The sequence below is a fragment of the Petaurus breviceps genome, unplaced genomic scaffold, assembly GCF_028583685.1.
Source record: "Petaurus breviceps papuanus isolate PSGF00001 unplaced genomic scaffold, PetGlider_PUasm1.0 90603, whole genome shotgun sequence".
NCBI lineage: Eukaryota > Metazoa > Chordata > Mammalia > Diprotodontia > Petauridae > Petaurus > Petaurus breviceps.
In genome coordinates this window covers 1,803,711-1,821,102 of record NW_027187284.1, presented here as the reverse complement: position 1 = coordinate 1,821,102, position 17,392 = coordinate 1,803,711, and the positions used below count along the sequence as shown (strand labels likewise).

The window sequence follows — 17,392 nt, the reverse complement described above, 5'->3', positions numbered from 1 at the left end:
AAAGGTATTTGGAGGGGTTTGGAGGAGAGGTCAGGTGAGTGCCTTTATTCCACCATCTTATGTTTGCCTCCTGCTTACCTTTTTGATGTGGAAAAAAAATCTTCATTATACCTCTCTCTTTGCTCTTCTTCTCTTTCTCACCCCTTCATTTTTTTGTTGTGATCATTCGCACATAACTCACATCCATGCCCTCTGTCTTTGTAAATTATTTTTAACTGTCCTAATAATGATAAAGTATTTAATATTTTTATGCCTCTTTTACCAAGATGTTGATTTTCTTTTCATAATTTTCTTGCAACTTTCTCAATTCCTCCCCCTGCCCAGTTTTTCCTCTCCCACAATTTTTTTTTCTTTAATGCTTCTAGTGCTTGGATCTAATTAGCATTTTTCTTTGAAACTTTGTATCTCTTTTCACATTGTTGTCTTCTGATTCTATGTCTCTTCTTTTTTTAAGGTCAAATCATTTTTTGTTTTTGTTGTTTACTCATTTTTCCAATCTGTTTATTGACTTTGAACTTTATGTTAAATTCCGGCTCTTCTTATCAGTGGATGGTGAAGCCTTCTACCAAGCTTCAGGCTTTTTTGTGCTGCTGTTTTCAGAGCTAGTTCTGTAGGTCAGGCAAAAGGCACCAAGCACTACCTGGTGAAGGGCAGCATGAAAGCCACGGACACAGGTGGAGCTAGGCTTCAAATTGAATCAAGACATTTCTTGTCCAAACCAGTATCTAGACTATCTATCCCTGGGCCACAGTAGGAGGCTAGGTAAGACACTTCCAGAAATGGAGCATAGTCTTCACCACCACCTAAAACTCAGTAGAACCTCCTCACCATCCACAAGGAGAACAGAATTTGATCCACATAAAGACCCCAAACCTTGAAACTATATGAATAAAACAAGAAAATTTCAAACACAATGAAGAAATACTTTGGACTGAGAGATACCCAAGAAGTTACGCCCCAAAAAAGTAACTCCACAACAAGTCTAAGTAAAATCTCAAAGAAAAAAAAATCTCTGTCCATAAGAACTATAAGAATACTTCAAGAAGCATTGAGGAGAAATGAAGTAAGAGATATAACATTAAAATAAAGAGAGGATGGGTGGCCAGGTGGCTCAGTGAGTAAGAACACTAGCTCCAGCGTCAGGATGACCTGGAGATCAAATCTGGGCTCAGATACTTAGCACCACACCCAGAAATAACTAGCCGTATAACCTTGAGCAAATTACTTATCCCCGATTGCTTCAAAAAAAAAATGCAGAGAGGAAAGAATGGCAAGAAAAATTCATGCATTAGGGGAAACCTCACTCCAGAATGAAATGTGCTGAAAAGTGGAATGGCCAAAACCCAGACCAACAGTTCATATGACTCTGTGACCGTTTCTAAGGCTTAAACTTATCTGCTCATATGATGAGAGTAAGAAAAAAATATGTATGTATTTTGTTTTTTTCCATTGACCAATGTGCCTTAAGTCTATAACAAGAGAATACAGATTATAAGGTATAATTAGATTTGAAAAATACAAGCTAAAACATAGACTTAGAAACCATCTATTTCAACACTGTGTTAATAGAAAATTTGTTTTCACTATAAATCCTTAGGCAGAACTTGTCTACATGGAGTAACTGAATTTCAGAAGGTTCATATTATTGGGGGAATAACTGTTTGTATCATCAAGGCAATATTCATAGTACTGATGGGGACTATGAATATGATGGCCTAGTTCTGAATCTCAAAATATACTAGGCTCTCCATAGAGAAGACAGAAGCAAAACATTCATTCAGACATCAGAGAGCCAAATACTCACAATCCTACCCATCTGCTTGCCTGTGTCCTCTCTCTCCCTCTGCTCTAATTGCTCTGACTTGTTTCCTTCTCCACCCCTTCCTCCTCCATCCATTCAACAAACTCCTCCCAACACAGGCTCTATGTAATTACATTCAGCCTATTAAGGAGCAGGGAAGATCTTCAAATTCCCATTACTATTACACTGTTGAAAATTATTATCCATGTCTATCTGGTTCTCAGATGTAACCTGTCGTCCAGACATGGACCAGGTCTAAATTGGAGGACTGACTCAAAAGAGTAAATTTCTCCTTTGTTTAGTTTTATATTCCTACCTAGATTTTTTTTCTGGGAAATCTTCAAGTAATTTCTGGGTGTGTACAAATGTTTTTAACAGGATTCCCAGCTCTTTATAAGTACTCAGGGAAACAAATGGGTATTACATAGAGGAGAGACTTTACTTCCCATCAAGAAAACATACAGTATACAAAGGAATTCAAGGAACACTTGAAGAGATAAAGAAAAAATTTGATACATTCATGTTAGCACATAAGCTCCCCTCAGAAAGGAAATGAGTTGCAAGTGTGGTACCCTGATACGCCATGTGAATTATTCTCCTCACACACTAGCAAGCTGTCTTTTAGAGTCATAATGCCAATTTATGGTTTGGATTCACCCCACCTACCCAGGAAGTACAGTCAATATACATTTTTTTCTACTAGAGGGTTGCCTCTTTTCCACTAGACTTGTACTTTCCAAATAACCCACTATAATAGGGAGGGATGAGGAAGTGCCAATCTTTTTCTCCCTTATATTTCAATCCCCTTAAACTCCTTAAGCTGGGGGGCCACATAGTTGATATTATCACAGCATCACAGAATTACATAATTTTTAGAGATAGAATGAATCTCACAGATCATTTAGTCTAACCCATACCAAAAGGGAATTCCCAGGATAATTTCCCACAGAAATGATTATCCAGAGTCTATTAAAATACCACTAATGACAGGAACATATGCCTTCACAAAGTCACCTATTATGGTTTTGACCAACCCTAATTGTTAGGAAGTTGTCCCCAATATCCAGAATAAATTAACCTTTTTGAAATTTTACCTGTTGCTTAAAGTTCTGACATCTGGAGCCAAGTAGAACAATTGGCATTGCTCTTTAGTAAGATATCCCTTCAAATACGTATCAAGAAGAAATTACTTGTGACAAATTTCCTGCTGTGAGACCTCATTTAGAGTTGTCTTTGTTGCAAGGTGATAATGGACATATCCACCCTATAAGGGATGAAGTAAACTCAATAAATTGAATAACTCTTAAGGAAGTAGGGGAATTTGCTGATCAACTGCCATAATACAACAAGAGTAGAGGGATAACAATCTGTGTGTCAGTGAAAAATCATTTATTAATGCCTAGTTTTGTGCTAGGCTCTGGGCTTAGGACTGGAGATACACAAGATGGCAAGAACAGTCCTTTTTCTCAAGGAGTTCATATTCTAATGGGGGTGTCAACAAGTAAATAATTAGGTACATATTATGTGTGTGTCTATGTGCAGAGAGAGAGAGACAGAGAGAGAGACAGAGAGAGAGAGACAGAGAAAGAAAAAGAAGAGAGACAGAGAGAAAGAGAAAAAGAGAGAGAGAGAGAGACAGAGACAGAGACAGAGACAGAGAGACAGAGAGAGACAGAGACAGAGAATGGAAGGAGATTTCAGAGGGAAGGGAAAGGTACTAAGTTAGAAAGGGAGGTTGGAGTCAGGCAAGGCTTTTTGTAGACGGTGGGACTTAACTGATTCTTGAAGGGAAACTGAGGTGGAACTGAAGAGGGACAGTACTTTAAATATGACAAAAATCAATGCAAAGGAATGATTATGGAGTATGTGGAGGGAAGGGAAGTGCAAGGAAACAAAGATAAAAATGTAGGGACCTCTGGGTAACTATAAGCCTGTTTAATTATTAATTATCAATCTCCAGTTTAAAGCTCATCCCTTCATGAAATCTAATAGAACCAATGCCAAGCAATTTGGGGCACTTTGGGGTTTGTTTTTCCCTCCTATTCTCTATATGGTATTTTGTCAAGTCTATTTTCTCCTTTAGGAAAAGTGGCCATTTTGTTTATGAAATGTATGCATAAGGATAATTTATGTTATCATTGACTTAATTGATCTTAACATATGATTTATTTTCTTCTGCCCACTGGAGAAATTTGGATTTTAAAAGATGATAAATCTTATTTGTGTTGCTAGTTACCTTATTTTTTTTTCAGGGTGTTAGTTAAACAAAAAAGATAGGTGGGATTCAGTATATAACTTCTGACTTCTATGGGTGTAAGTCCCAATTAAGTTAGTCAATAATAGGGAAAATGGGTCTACAAGTTTTGTGTATTTAGTTGGTGAAGCTAAGGTCAGGGTTTACGGTGTTATGCCAAACCAACAGGAAGACATAAGGTCGAGTCCCATTTGATGAGGTAGGATAGGTAGGTTTTAAGGATCCAGACCAGTTAGAAGCAGAGCAAGGTTCCATGAAAACTCAGGGGATAGGGCAGGAAAAGGTATTTGAATATTGATCTTCAGACAAGTGGTGCTTACACTGCCCTGATTTTAAGCACCATGCTTTGTATAAATTGACAAGTTGTAACAGTGGTTGCAGTTCTCCAGAGCAAGGCTAGGCTTTACTGCAACTGTCTTAGTGACTGCAACAAAGACCAGCACCCCCTTCATACTCTAAGTTAGTGGTATAAAACTCAAATGGATGCCAGAAGGCCACATATTGATTAGAAAACCCCACATTAACATTGTCTATGTTGCATTTTTATTTATTTTGTTAAACATTTACCAATTATATTTTAATTGAGATCACTACACTTAGTCTGTGAGTTTGATAGCTAACAGGAGGTATCAGATCATGCCTCCCTTTATTATTTGCTTCTTTTTTTGTCTTTTTTGCTTTTTGGAGAGCAATTGGGGTTAAGTGACTTGCCCAAAGTCACATGGCTAGTTTTTGTGTTAAGTGTCTGAGGCTGGATTTGAACTCAGGTCCTCTTGTTTCCAGGGCTGGTGCTCTATTCACTGTGCCACCTAGCTGCCCCATAAACAGCAAAGGGGGAGTGTAACTAATGGGTAAGTCTCACCTCTCCTGAGCTCAAAGCTTCCTAGCTTTGCCAAGAGCTCTACTGCACTATGAGAGTTTCAGAAGCTGGGTTATGTTTCAGGAAGGTAACTGGGAGAAAAGCACATCATGGTTAATTCCTGTTGAAGTATTATGCTTCTATACATTTATAGACTACTGTGATGCATTCATTGCTTTACAAAACATTAAGCACTAAGACCAGGCAGAAGCCTCAAGGAATTTAGAATCTGTGAGACAGAACAACAGGTAACAATAAAAACATCAGCTCAACAGAACCTCCTGCTTTCACACTTAACATCACAACATAGGCAGTCATTTTTGTTATGCCCCTTAGGTTTTCAATTCTTTGTTTCCTCATATCCCAGTTGACTAGCTGGATGGAAGCTAGAGAGAACAAAGTTTATTATGCTGCCATGCGACATTAAATAATAGCCCACAAATAATGGAAGTGACAACAAAAGAGTCTTCCTGGATTTATTCATTAGCATTTTATAAACTCATAAAAATCAATAATATATGAAACTGACTGAATCAGGAGAAAGAAAATATGTCTCTCAAAATTAGAGGCTCACAACATTTTTAGCATAATCACCAAAGTAAAATTTATCGTAACCAAACAGTCATAATGATCCTTCAAAATGTAATCCTTGTGAATATTTTGTTTTGAAACTGTGAATCTATAGCTTAAAAATATCTTTTTGGTTATGTGGTCTCCCTTCTATGAAACCCTTGAGGTTTAATTTTGAATTGTGGGTGTTACTTACCTCTCTGGGCTCATTTGTACCCAATCCAATCTAAGAACTGAAAACTTTTAAAAATTATTCAAGCCTGGATTTTTATTCAAAATCATCACACTAAAACAAAAGGCAAAAAACAGCCTCCAAAGAGTAAACCTTTCTTTGGGACAGAATGGAATATTAAGGTATCAATATCAGCCATGTCTCTGAGTGAGTAATATATTGTGTCCTTCCCATTCATTTTTTATTCTCCATCACAAAATAGATTTGGATCTAAGCTTCTATTTCAGGAATGAAAGTATGTGCTTAATCAATCTCTATATAGTTGGCAAGAAATCCTGGATATTCATGAAGTGAAAGAAATCAGGGAAGGGCCATGTATGTGTCTAGGATTGCCTCCTCAGCCCCCTCACCCATTGTGACTTTGGGTAATTCTTTGTCTTCATGGCTTCCAGTCAATGTCATGTCTAAGCAAGTTTCCACTCCCCAAACTTCTTACCTGGATGTTTCCTCTCAGACACCTTTGGGGAAGGGAAATAGTCTGCACTAGTGGTTTTACCTCAACCACTGATACGGAAAAATATTCAATCCCAGCCTGAACCTTCATCAGGGCTCTCTCCTTCTCCTGACAAAGGCATTTCAACCTGTCAATGATCTGAGGACCTGGGGGCTTGTCTACTGCAAAGCTAGCATTTGAGGAAACTTTCTAACCCAATTTAGAGTGCTTTCTGGCATATTAAAAAACAATAAGAACACAAACTGATTTCATGAGTTTCAGACCTATACAGAATCCAAATTCATGTATCAGAGAGTAGAGGATTGTTTAATTCCATTACTTCACGTAGTAATGAGGACTTGGTTTCTTTACAAAATCTTTTTCTCTTGAATTTATCTCATTTCAGAAGTAGTTTGTAAGGCTTCAGAAGATAGAAGAAGTCTATGATAATGTAAACACAACTAAAACTGGATTAAAATTACTTCCAAAAGATCCATCAGTCTAGCTGGTCATAAAGTTTCTTTATTCATTCTTCTTTGGGCCATAAGTGATCAGATGAAATTTTAAAATACCTTAAAATAATTTTTATTAATGTACCTTTCTTTAATCACTTTTAAATGGGAACAATATCTTCTTTTTGGGCCCATGTAGCACATAAACTGCCAAAATATTTAGTACAAGTTCAGATCTCAGGCCAAAAAAATTGAAAAAATAAAAACCTAAATGAAAATTAATATACTAATGAGGTCTTCTATAAGGAAAAATATATCAGAGTGATGGAAAAAATAATTATTTTGCATATTACAATTTTGTACATTCCTCTTAGGAAATAAAAGTTAAAGAAAAGACTGATTAATAACCCCATGCTTCCTTCAATGTCATAAAAGTTGAACAAACCTAGTTTAAGAGTTATAATTTCTCACATCTCCTAAGGGACATTTAACCTACTTAAACTTAGGTTACAGGTTAAACTAAATTTAGAGGATTCATGATGGTTTGATTAGAGGAGAAGGGATTTACATGTCTCTAAGGTATTGGGACAGTTCAGATTCTTCTTTGGGTTTCTTATGGAGAAATTTTTAAGGCATTTATTAAATTTTCACATCCCATTAATATCCCATGGGATTGGTTTCAACCAGCTCAATAACCTCCTAACTAGGAGAAATGGCTCTGACCTTCCCAAACAATAAGAGTTAATGAAAGGAAATCAAGAATCAAAAATTTCCCATTATACTTTGATTTCCAAATGTATATCTCCCTTCTATCCTACCTAGTGATACATGCCTTATAACAGATCATTTAAAAGAGAGAGAAAAGGAGAGGGGAAGAGAGAAGGGGATAGAGTTCAGCAAAACTAACTAATAAATTGAGTCTGATAATGGATACTGTGTTCATAGTCAGAGTCTGCATTTCTGCAAAAAAAGGGACAGAATGAATATTCTCACCTATTTTAGGGGGTCACACTTTGTCATTTTAACAGAATGTAATTTTAAAATGTCTTGCTTTAAGGTAGAAAAAATTGTTTTCAGCAATAATTTATAAACATAAATTATAATTAAACATGAATACTGAAACTGAGAAACTTAAAGGATTCCTTGAAATGACTTCATCCTTCCCCTTTCTATGATGGCTGATCTTACCAGTGCCTTTGCCTTCTTCCCTCAGGCAAAAGATTTCAGCTTCTTTGTTTTTCCATTAGTGATATGTGGTGATTATGCTGGTCAATTGCATCCTAAGTGTGAACATTTTTAAATTTGAAAAGAAAATGAGAAATAGCTAAACAATTCTTTCTTGGTATTATCACATATGAAAAATATTTTGTTTCAAAATGTGCTGTGATCTTGTAAGATTCAATAAAGCAATACTCTCTGCATTTGACTTACTTCTCTCATGATATGCAATGTCTACAGTATTGCCTCTGGCACAGATTCAGCTCTTCCCTGGTGTCCTCACTTTGAGATAAAAAGAAAATTATTGTACCTTCTGTTTTAAACTCCATAGGCCAAGGAGCACGCCTGAGAGATGTAACATCACCTTATGATTTTAATCTTTGGCTTCAGTAAAACTCAGGGTCTTCCTGTCTAGGTTTTTCTGACTTCATTAAAGTTCTCTCTGCTGCTTTTATGAAGGTTGATGAACTTGAGTCCTGTGAGTCTGGGGAAAACTCATACTCCCCAGAAAAAGCAAACTGAGACCAAGGAAACAGAACTATGGGTTTATATAGAGACCCTCAGGCTGCATTTTATCTCCCTCATTATTTTTAACAACAGGATGAACCTTCATGATTCTATCTCAGAAGAAAAGGGAGACACCACTATGCTAAAGATTTACTGCCAATAAGATATTCTGATAAGACTAACCTTAGAGAAATGGATTTCCAATTGGAACAAACCTGATCTTTAGCTATTCCTATGACCCCAATGCTTGCACACTTCCCTCATTTGCGGGGGGGTGGGGAAGGGAGGGAAGTCAATCTTTGGGAGATTGCTGTTGATTTGCTATGTGTTCTAAGTGTCAGTAAAAAGCTATAAAAACCTAATCTGTCCCCTAAGAAAGTGAAGCTGCTAAAAAAGCTCAAGTAGTATTCCTTAGTAAATTAAGAAACTTCTTTTTTTTTTTTTTCAGTCTGGATGCTCAAATGTTGACCGCTAGACTTGTAGACCTCATGTTGGGTGAAATTCTCCCTGAGCTCTTTCCCATGCTAGAAAACTCTAACTAAAATGACATCTGTATCTAAGTAACCTGTAGTGTACCCATTTTCCATTTTTATTTGGCAAACCCTATTCCTCCACACAAAAGAACTCAGATGAAGGATTTTCTTTGCAACATAGCATGTGAACTAAATGAGAAATATCTCCCCACTGTGGATGTCAGCATTTCTTATAATGTAGGTCTGATTTAGTTTGTGAAAATGTGTTCTAGCAAGTGGTATTGACCTTTCGTGTTTCTCACAGCTGACATAAACAAATGAGAGCGAATAAATATTCATTTTTCCCCTGGTTTCTTCTAGAGAAGTTATCATTCACTGGCTTAGTGATTAAGCTCAACATATTTGCATGGCTTTGTTTACTTTGTCTTGTTTCTAAGAGCACCAGGGACTTGTCGGTTTGAATTTAAGAGGTAAGTAGGCCAACTACAAGGTGAATGTACCTTCTTCCTCTAAAGGATTAGTTTTAATCTTGGCAGCAGCATCACTGCAAAAAACTGCTTGTGTTTCCTCTCAGCCTCACTGGGTTCAAATCCCAACAGCTGTCACACAATTTGGGTCTCATTTTTTTCCCAAGAATTGAAAGGCCTTAGAATGATTTGAAAAGCTTGCATTTGCCAACATGCATTCTTTCTGCCTCTTCTTAGTGCTAATATATCATGCATAATGAATATTATAAATATGCACATGGAAAGGGTTATAGGAGGCCAGTGTCATAGCACCTTATAATGATGTCTCATGAATCCAGCTGTTCTATTTTTGTTTTTGCATTTTTGAATAGTCAGCTGGCAACCTGTATACAATCTCAGTCATAAAACCTGGAATCAAGTTCTGACTCACTCATTAGCTAAATGACTACAAAATAATCATAACCTCTATGAACCTGTATTTTTTGTCTTGACTTGTTTTTAAGTCTGGATTTCAAGAATATTAATCCATGATCTTACCTCTCAGGGTTGTTAGGAAAGTGGTTTGTAAACAATGAAGCTTTGAAGAAGTTCTCACCTGTGTGAATTGTTTTCTGTCATGTTAGATAACCTATTTTGGTAACTTATCTGTGGATATTTTGCATAAAAGATATGTAATATATACATGTATTTATGTATATACAGACACATACACACACTTCTGTGTGCATTCTGGTTAAAATTTTAATTTTATACTTCTTTTAGATGAGAAAAGTATAGTTAAAATGAATAGGATAGATTTGTTACATATTGTGCAAACTCTATAACAGTAAAAATCATGAAAACAAATTGGATATATTACTGAGAGGCTTGGAAGATCTTATTTCTTAGAGATCTTTAAGATTTTTAGGAACAGAAATCTGTCCAAAAAATAGGACATCTCTTCCTAGAAATTGTAAACTCAAGCACAGGATTCATTAAGTTTTGAGAGTAGATGTTGATTAGACTCAGGATTGATTTAAAATAAAATTGCAGGGGCGGCCAGGTAGCACTTGTGGCAGCCAGGTGGTTCAGTGAGTAAGAACACCCGCCCCAGTGTCAGGATGACCTGGGGATCTAATCCGGGCTCAGACACTTAGCACCCACCCAGAAATACCTGGCCGTGTAACCCTGAGCAAGTTACTTAAGCCCAAATTCTTAAAAAATTAATAAATAAATACAATTGCAAGCATAAAGAAAAAAAACTGATGAAAGTGTTACCATTTAAAATTTTAAGTTATTTGATGGTAGAATGTCAGAGCTGGAAGAAGTCTTAGACCAGTCTACTCTTTTACCACTGTGAGAATGGGAACTTAGCTTCATGTTTATAGGAAAGAGTTATTTATTTTTATGGACTGAATTTGTCATTATGCTCTCCAAAGTGTAATTATGAAATAGCTCAACCCAGGGAACTACAGCCTTGTACTAGGGAATGTCATTTTCCTGTGTGACTGCCACTGCTCCCTCACACTATAAACAAAAGGTCAACCAGGCAATATAAGACAAGGTACAATTGTAGATATTTAAGAGACATAATTCAATTGGCACATGTATTCTTTAAGAAAAATTAAAAAACTGATAGAAGACAAGATTCCCTTTTATTTCACCTAATTCGTTTCTTTCAGCTCTTCTGGAGTGTGCCCATGATTAAAACATTGTCACACATTTCTTTCTATTTAAAAGTTTTCCCTTCTTTTCTTGAAGGAAGAAACTGCAGATGTGGTAGACATTGGCTACTGTGGGATGATCACCACCTCTTTCTTATTCTTTGTGAAAATCCTCAGTTCATCAACCTTCATCAACCATTTGTATGAAGGGCAAATATTGCATTCTCTTCCTTTCTTTACAAACTGGGAGGAACTATAAATCCCAAGTTTTTATGGCCAGCCAACCAACTTCCTTTCCACAGGTTATGATAGCTAGATCAAGTGTTTATATATACCAGCAGTATACAAAGTGCTGGGAATCTTAATATGAAGAAAAAAGTAAAATGGTCTTGCCCTCAAGGAACTTACATTCTAAATGGGGAAAACAACACATAAAAAGGAACTAAATGGGTGAAAGGAAGGCACTGACAAAGGGACTAGGATCAGAATGAGTCTGGGGAGTCAAGGGCTGAATAAGACTTGGAGTATGCATATTTGGCAGGAGTATTCCTCAAATGAAAGTCTGGGGATGAATTTATTGTTGTGTGACTTGCCTAAGGTGATAAAGCAAGTTAGTGTCAGAGCCAAAGCAGTGCTCTTTCTACTCTACCAATCCTAATGGTTCATAAATTATTCAAATCTCCATTTTTCAAAAGTTCTTTGAATATTACTAATATTGACTGATGCATTCTGAATCCTGAATTAAGTAGCCTGAAAACTTCCTCACAGCAAGTGATATTTAAGAAGATAAATATGAAAATGTGTTATATTGGAAATGCACCAATTCCATTGTTTACTGAGTGCATTAGCAGAATTAAGCATTGTAGAATATATAAAGGAACACTTTAACAGGGGTGGGGAACATGCAGTCTGAAAGCCACATGTGGCCACAAGGTCCTCAAGTGCAGTGTTTTGATTGAATGCAAATTTCAGAAACACATTCCTTTAACGAAAGGATTTTTTTCTATAAAACGTGGACTCGGTCAGAAGGACATACTCAAGGACCTAGAAGGCCACACATTCCTTACCCTTGACTTAAGAAATAGAAGCAGTCTCCTTTAAAGCAGTTCTATTACTCTTGTTAAAAGTAGATTTAGAAAATGCTGAGTTGGCTGGATAAATTTTTGGGTTTCCTTTTTTTGCTTTGTAAGAACAAAGACCTTCTATGTACTTGAACTTTATCTTAATCAATTAGAATTTGATCTGTTTTAATGAATGGTGATTGTAATTGGCTTTAAGATAATTGGCTTAGGCTCTTGACCCTTTTCCTGTGTGTATCCACTTGAAAAAAAAATCTCCTTTCCTGAGGGTCTGGCACACCTGTCCACTGGAAAACAAAACAAAACACTAGGTCTTTGGGTATTGATCATTGATTACAAACTTCTTATGACCACCATGAAATGTTGAAATGAAGGCTTGCTCTCCCACATCAACCCAAGGAAATCACTCAAAAGACCAATTATAAAGAAAACTCCAAAGAAACACAATAGCAAAACAAGGATGACCAGAACTTGGCAGAGGTGGGTAGAGACATCTTATATCAGTGATGTTAACACAAAGCACAGGTAATGGGGCCCACAAAGTTGATAAAAAGAGCTAAAGCCAGAGCAAACACTTACAAGTAGACTGGAGGCCAGTCAACCTGAAGTCTAAGCAGGAACATCTCAAGCAATTGAGACCCCTTAGTAATTGAGGACGAGAAACCATATCCTGACTCTGGACTATTAGATCAGAATCCAGAACAGAGGCAGCCCTTTCAAATAAATGTATAGGGAAACAGGCCCAGTCTTTCACTTTTCAGTGCATTGGAAGCCAAGGCCTGAGATAGAAACAAATCAACACTTATGCCAGAGGATTATACTGGAAAGTCCTGAAACTAGCTTGGTATTCAACATCCCATTAGGGCTAAGAACTAACCTGCATGGGGGGATAATTCAAGGAGGAGAAGACTAGAGTCTGATTGAAGCTGGATCTCAGTGGTCTATCAAAGACTAGTACAGAAACCAGGAAAAGGGTGGATCCTATAAGACTCCTCATGTAGATGAAAAGACATAGCAGTATCCAGACTGCAGAGAAGACAGGCCCAAATCAGACTTACTTAACTCATAAAAGACAGCTGAAGGGAAATAGCCCAAACACAAAATCCCAAATTGATATCTAAGCCTGAAAACATAAGCAAATTACTAAAACAGTAACAGAGATATGTAAGCTCACAAAAATTTCAAGCAGGGTCTCAGAAAAAAATAATGAATTTGCCACATGGAATACAGGAATGACTGAAAGAAATGAAGCAAAGATTAATAAAATGAAATTAGATAAAAGAAAACATAATATACATACTATGAATTTAGGAATGATCAGAATCCTTTAAAGTCATGACCAAAAATATGACGGGATACCACATTTCAAGATTTTATAAATGAAAACTACCCAGGTCTATTTGAACTGGAAGGCAAAATGAAAATGGAGGGGAGGGGGGAAGCTACTATTACCTCCTGAAAATACAAACAAACAAACAAAGAAAAGAAAAGAAAAAAAAACAGAAAATGCCCTGGAATCTGTTTGACAAAGTACCAAGTTTCCAATTCAAAGAAAAAAAATTGTTGCAAAAAGCCAAAAAATTAAGAATTCAAAGAACTATAATCAGAATCACATAAGACCAAGCAGAAACTACCATAAAGAAAAGAAAATATTTGAATATGATGTTCCAAAAGGTCATTAATAAACTTTTTCAAGAAATAATGTTATTCTTAACTTACAATAATTTTATATGGGAGAAACAGACCTTTAATTAAAAAAATACATTTTGAAACATTGTTGATAAAAATGCCAAATGTGATTAGAAACCTTGAAATGAAAACATAAAAGCTGAGAGAAATTTATTAAGATAAATACATTTAACAATTGAAAGGGATCTAAAATTATGAAGTGCTTACACATAAGGGGCGAAACATCTATTGAGAAAATACCTTCAAGTGTTTTGTTGATTTTTAAGAGAGGAAAGAAAAGAGGTGGGGAAAATAAATGAGAAAAAGGTCTTCTTTAGTTACCTATTTGCATAAAGGGATCTACAAAGAGTAAACAAACATGGAGAAAAGGATAGGGAGGACAGACTTGTGATCTCATTTTTATCTGAACTCAATAGAGAAGGATTGAACACAGACAAGTACACACAGAAATTTTGCATTGAAGATACATTAATTTCAATCAAGAAAAAGAGGGAGAAATTGGGTTTAGAAGACAATCATAACTACATACCATCATGTTGGCTGTCCTTCATTCTCGAAGAGGACCATGGTATTAGGAAGGTCATGTCATAACTTGCACATGAATTGAATTTAAATGAGGGAGGGCTGTGCAAAGTCACCAGTCTTATTCTCTCCTCCTGAGCCATCTGGGTCCAGTGGCAAGATATAAATCAAGATGACTGGAGATGGCCCAAAATGCAGTGGAAGACCTTGGCCTTTTTACACTAAAGTCTTTCCCAGGTCTCAAAATTTATATTCTTTTGGGCAGAGCACCAACAAGTAAGGGTATTATACCCTATGTGGACAGAGGGAAATGAAGGAGAAAAGGAAAGGAGAGGAGAAAAAAGGGGAGAGGAGAGGAGGAGCTGCATTACCCAACTGAAACTGGTCAATTGGGTTCCCACTGGGACAGCCATTGCTACTCAAAGGTTGTTGTTTATTCTTCATTCTTGAAGAAGATCATGACATAAAGAAGATAATGTCATGACTTGCAACGACCTTTCATGACTAGGAATAGAGAAAGATTTCTTGACTCTACAGGGGATACTAAGGAACATAAATAATAAAGTGGATAATTTTGATTACATAAAACTGAAAAGTATCTATCTAAGATGAACCAATTCATTTAGAATTTAAAGGAAATAGATGGGTAATCTATGCTGTGGAATGAGAAGTTAGAAATGTTATGAGTTTTGAACCTTAGAAGTTTGGGGAAGGAAGGGACCATGCCTACTTTAATGCAGAAAAGTAATGTCTGCTTTTCTATAGTCTCAATATACATTGTTTTCAGTACATAAAAATACTTTGTCATTATTTTAGTGGTTTATTTTGTTTCCATTGGTAATGAATATTCCCATTCTCTCTCTCTCATCATTTATGAGGCTAAATTTGGGTAAATGGTAGAGTTATGTGGTAGTATCGGGTTCTAGTTAATCTATCTAAATTTTAAGCCTTATACTATTAATAACTCATTTAATACAATTGCACCCAGTGGCTTTTAATAAATGAGAATACATGTAGCAGGCATCAGCAAGAAAATTTACCAAGCAAATTTTTCTCGTAGTTCAGAAAAACATGCCGCATAACTGTAACAATCGATGATCATAGTCTATGTACTTGAAGTTAAATCTATTGTTTTAAGATAAAGTGTTTGTTGTTATTGCTTAGCTTCATCCATTTCAATGTCATGGTTTCTCTAGTAACTAGCATATTTCAAAGACTAGTGAGTAGAAGGAGACTATAAAAGTGTAAGAAAATAAGTGACATTAAAATATATGTGATGGTACTGAATGCCATAAAATATTTTATTGACACTTCTGGGGAAAACCAGAAAATTCACTTGTAACTGAGTTACACATGAGTAATATGGTCATTTCTAATACAGTAGTAAAAAGTTTATAGCACCCTACTAACACAAGCACTCAGTGCCCTCTTTAAGGGCACCAGAGAAGGAATATTTTATTTTTAAAAGTCTGTTAGTTCTAGTTCTTTGTTCCTTTCAAAATATAACCTCTATTTGCTCTACTTTTGTTACTTCAAGACAATCTATCTTCCTATAGATTGGGCGATGTACTATGCACCATCAATTATTAAAGTCAGAATTCTCATGAAATATAAAATGTGGAACATATTAAATAAGTGTAAAGAAAAGTCATAGTCATTCAAATTTTTCTTCATGGCTCTGGCATCCATATGCAGGATAAATTTTATTCTGTAGCTGTACAGATACTTTTAAAATACGTTATTTGTATTCTTATTGCTCTAAAATACTTATAGATATGGGTAAACAATCCTTTTTTTACATAGAGAGAAGTTAGAATATAGGTCTCTAACATCTATTATTAATGTATGATAATTTACCAAACTGTTAATTTATCTTTCCTAAGGTGTGCAGTTGGCACATAGCAACTTTCAAGCATTTATTTCCTCTATCAAGATTTTTTAAAAGCTTATAATATGTTAAATATTTTTAAAAAATACAGTTTAAGAACAAAATGTATAAGATTTTTCTTTTTTTTTCTATATTTATCTTATAAGTCACAATGAATATATCTTTCTGCATAATTACCTAGAAAGATGATAAATGCAGAAAATGATTGCTTTGGAGTAATCTGTTGCAATTCATTGGAGTACTCTATGATTGAAACCTGCATCTATGTTTTTTTTTTCTAATAATTTGTATAACAATATCAGCACAGTGCCATTTGAGAAATTGAGAATCTGCCTCCTAGTCTGGAGCAAACCTTCCTTGATATTTAAAGTAGTATTGCTTTTTGTATGTGTGTGTTTTTAGCACCATGTTTAACAGCCCTCTGTTTATTCTTGGGTTTGCATTTTAAGACATTCTGCATGCTAATATTGAACTATCTTGCTTGATTCTGCATTTATTGCCTCCCTGCATTTTTTAAAAACTAAACTTTGTATTTCAAGTAATAATAGTCACCATTTCAGCATAATATCAAGCAACTTTATGGTTTTCTATCTGAGGTGAAAGGGTGAGTGTAGTAGTCTAAATATAATTCAAAGACAGTACTGATTAAACCATAAAACAGAAACAATGTGTCTGTCCTTTACAGCTCCTAGCCCAGGTAGGAGATTCAAGCAATAAAGACTGAAGCAGTGATTCATGGTCATTTCAAAGTGTCCTCAGCTATCATTGGTTATTTACTAAGGACTATTGAATTGCTTTCTCCCCAGGTTTTGGGAGACCGATGGGCCAACATATGTCGGTGGACAGAAGATCGCTGGGTTCTTCTGCAAGATATCCTTCTCAAATGGCAACGATTTACCAAAGAACAGGTGAGTCACAGTAGGAATGTGTGTGTTAAAAACAAATAAGTATACTTTGTGTTTCACCAGTTAACTTGTGGATATTCTTACCAAGACTTTTTTCCCTCCACCAGTGCCTGTTTGATACGTGGCTTTCTGAAAAAGAAAGTGCAGTAAACGATATTCATACCACTGGCTTTAAGGATCAGAATGAAATGTTATCTAGTCTTCGGAAGCTGGCTGTATGTATCTCTTATGTTTTATCTTTTATTAAAAACAATAATCCATTTTAATAGTTATTTCTGCTCTAACTCTCATCTTAAACCAGATATTCAGTTCCAAATTTCCATAGTTTTATTTACAAAAAAAAAATGTGTAATTTTTTTTTATAATTCTCATATTCTTAATTCTTATATTTTTTACATTA

General features: G+C 35.7%; 1 protein-coding gene across 8 annotated transcripts in view; it reads left to right on the top strand.

Moving 5' to 3' along the window:
- Positions 1-17,392, top strand: part of DMD (dystrophin) — a 2,504,498-nt gene that overhangs the window by 819,995 nt on the left and 1,667,111 nt on the right. For all 8 annotated transcript variants that reach the window (XM_069063824.1, XM_069063827.1, XM_069063826.1 and 5 more), the window contains 2 exons: positions 16,894-16,995; positions 17,100-17,207. In XM_069063824.1, coding sequence (XP_068919925.1) covers positions 16,894-16,995; positions 17,100-17,207 — 210 coding nt within the window. The remainder of the gene's footprint in view (positions 1-16,893; positions 16,996-17,099; positions 17,208-17,392) is intronic.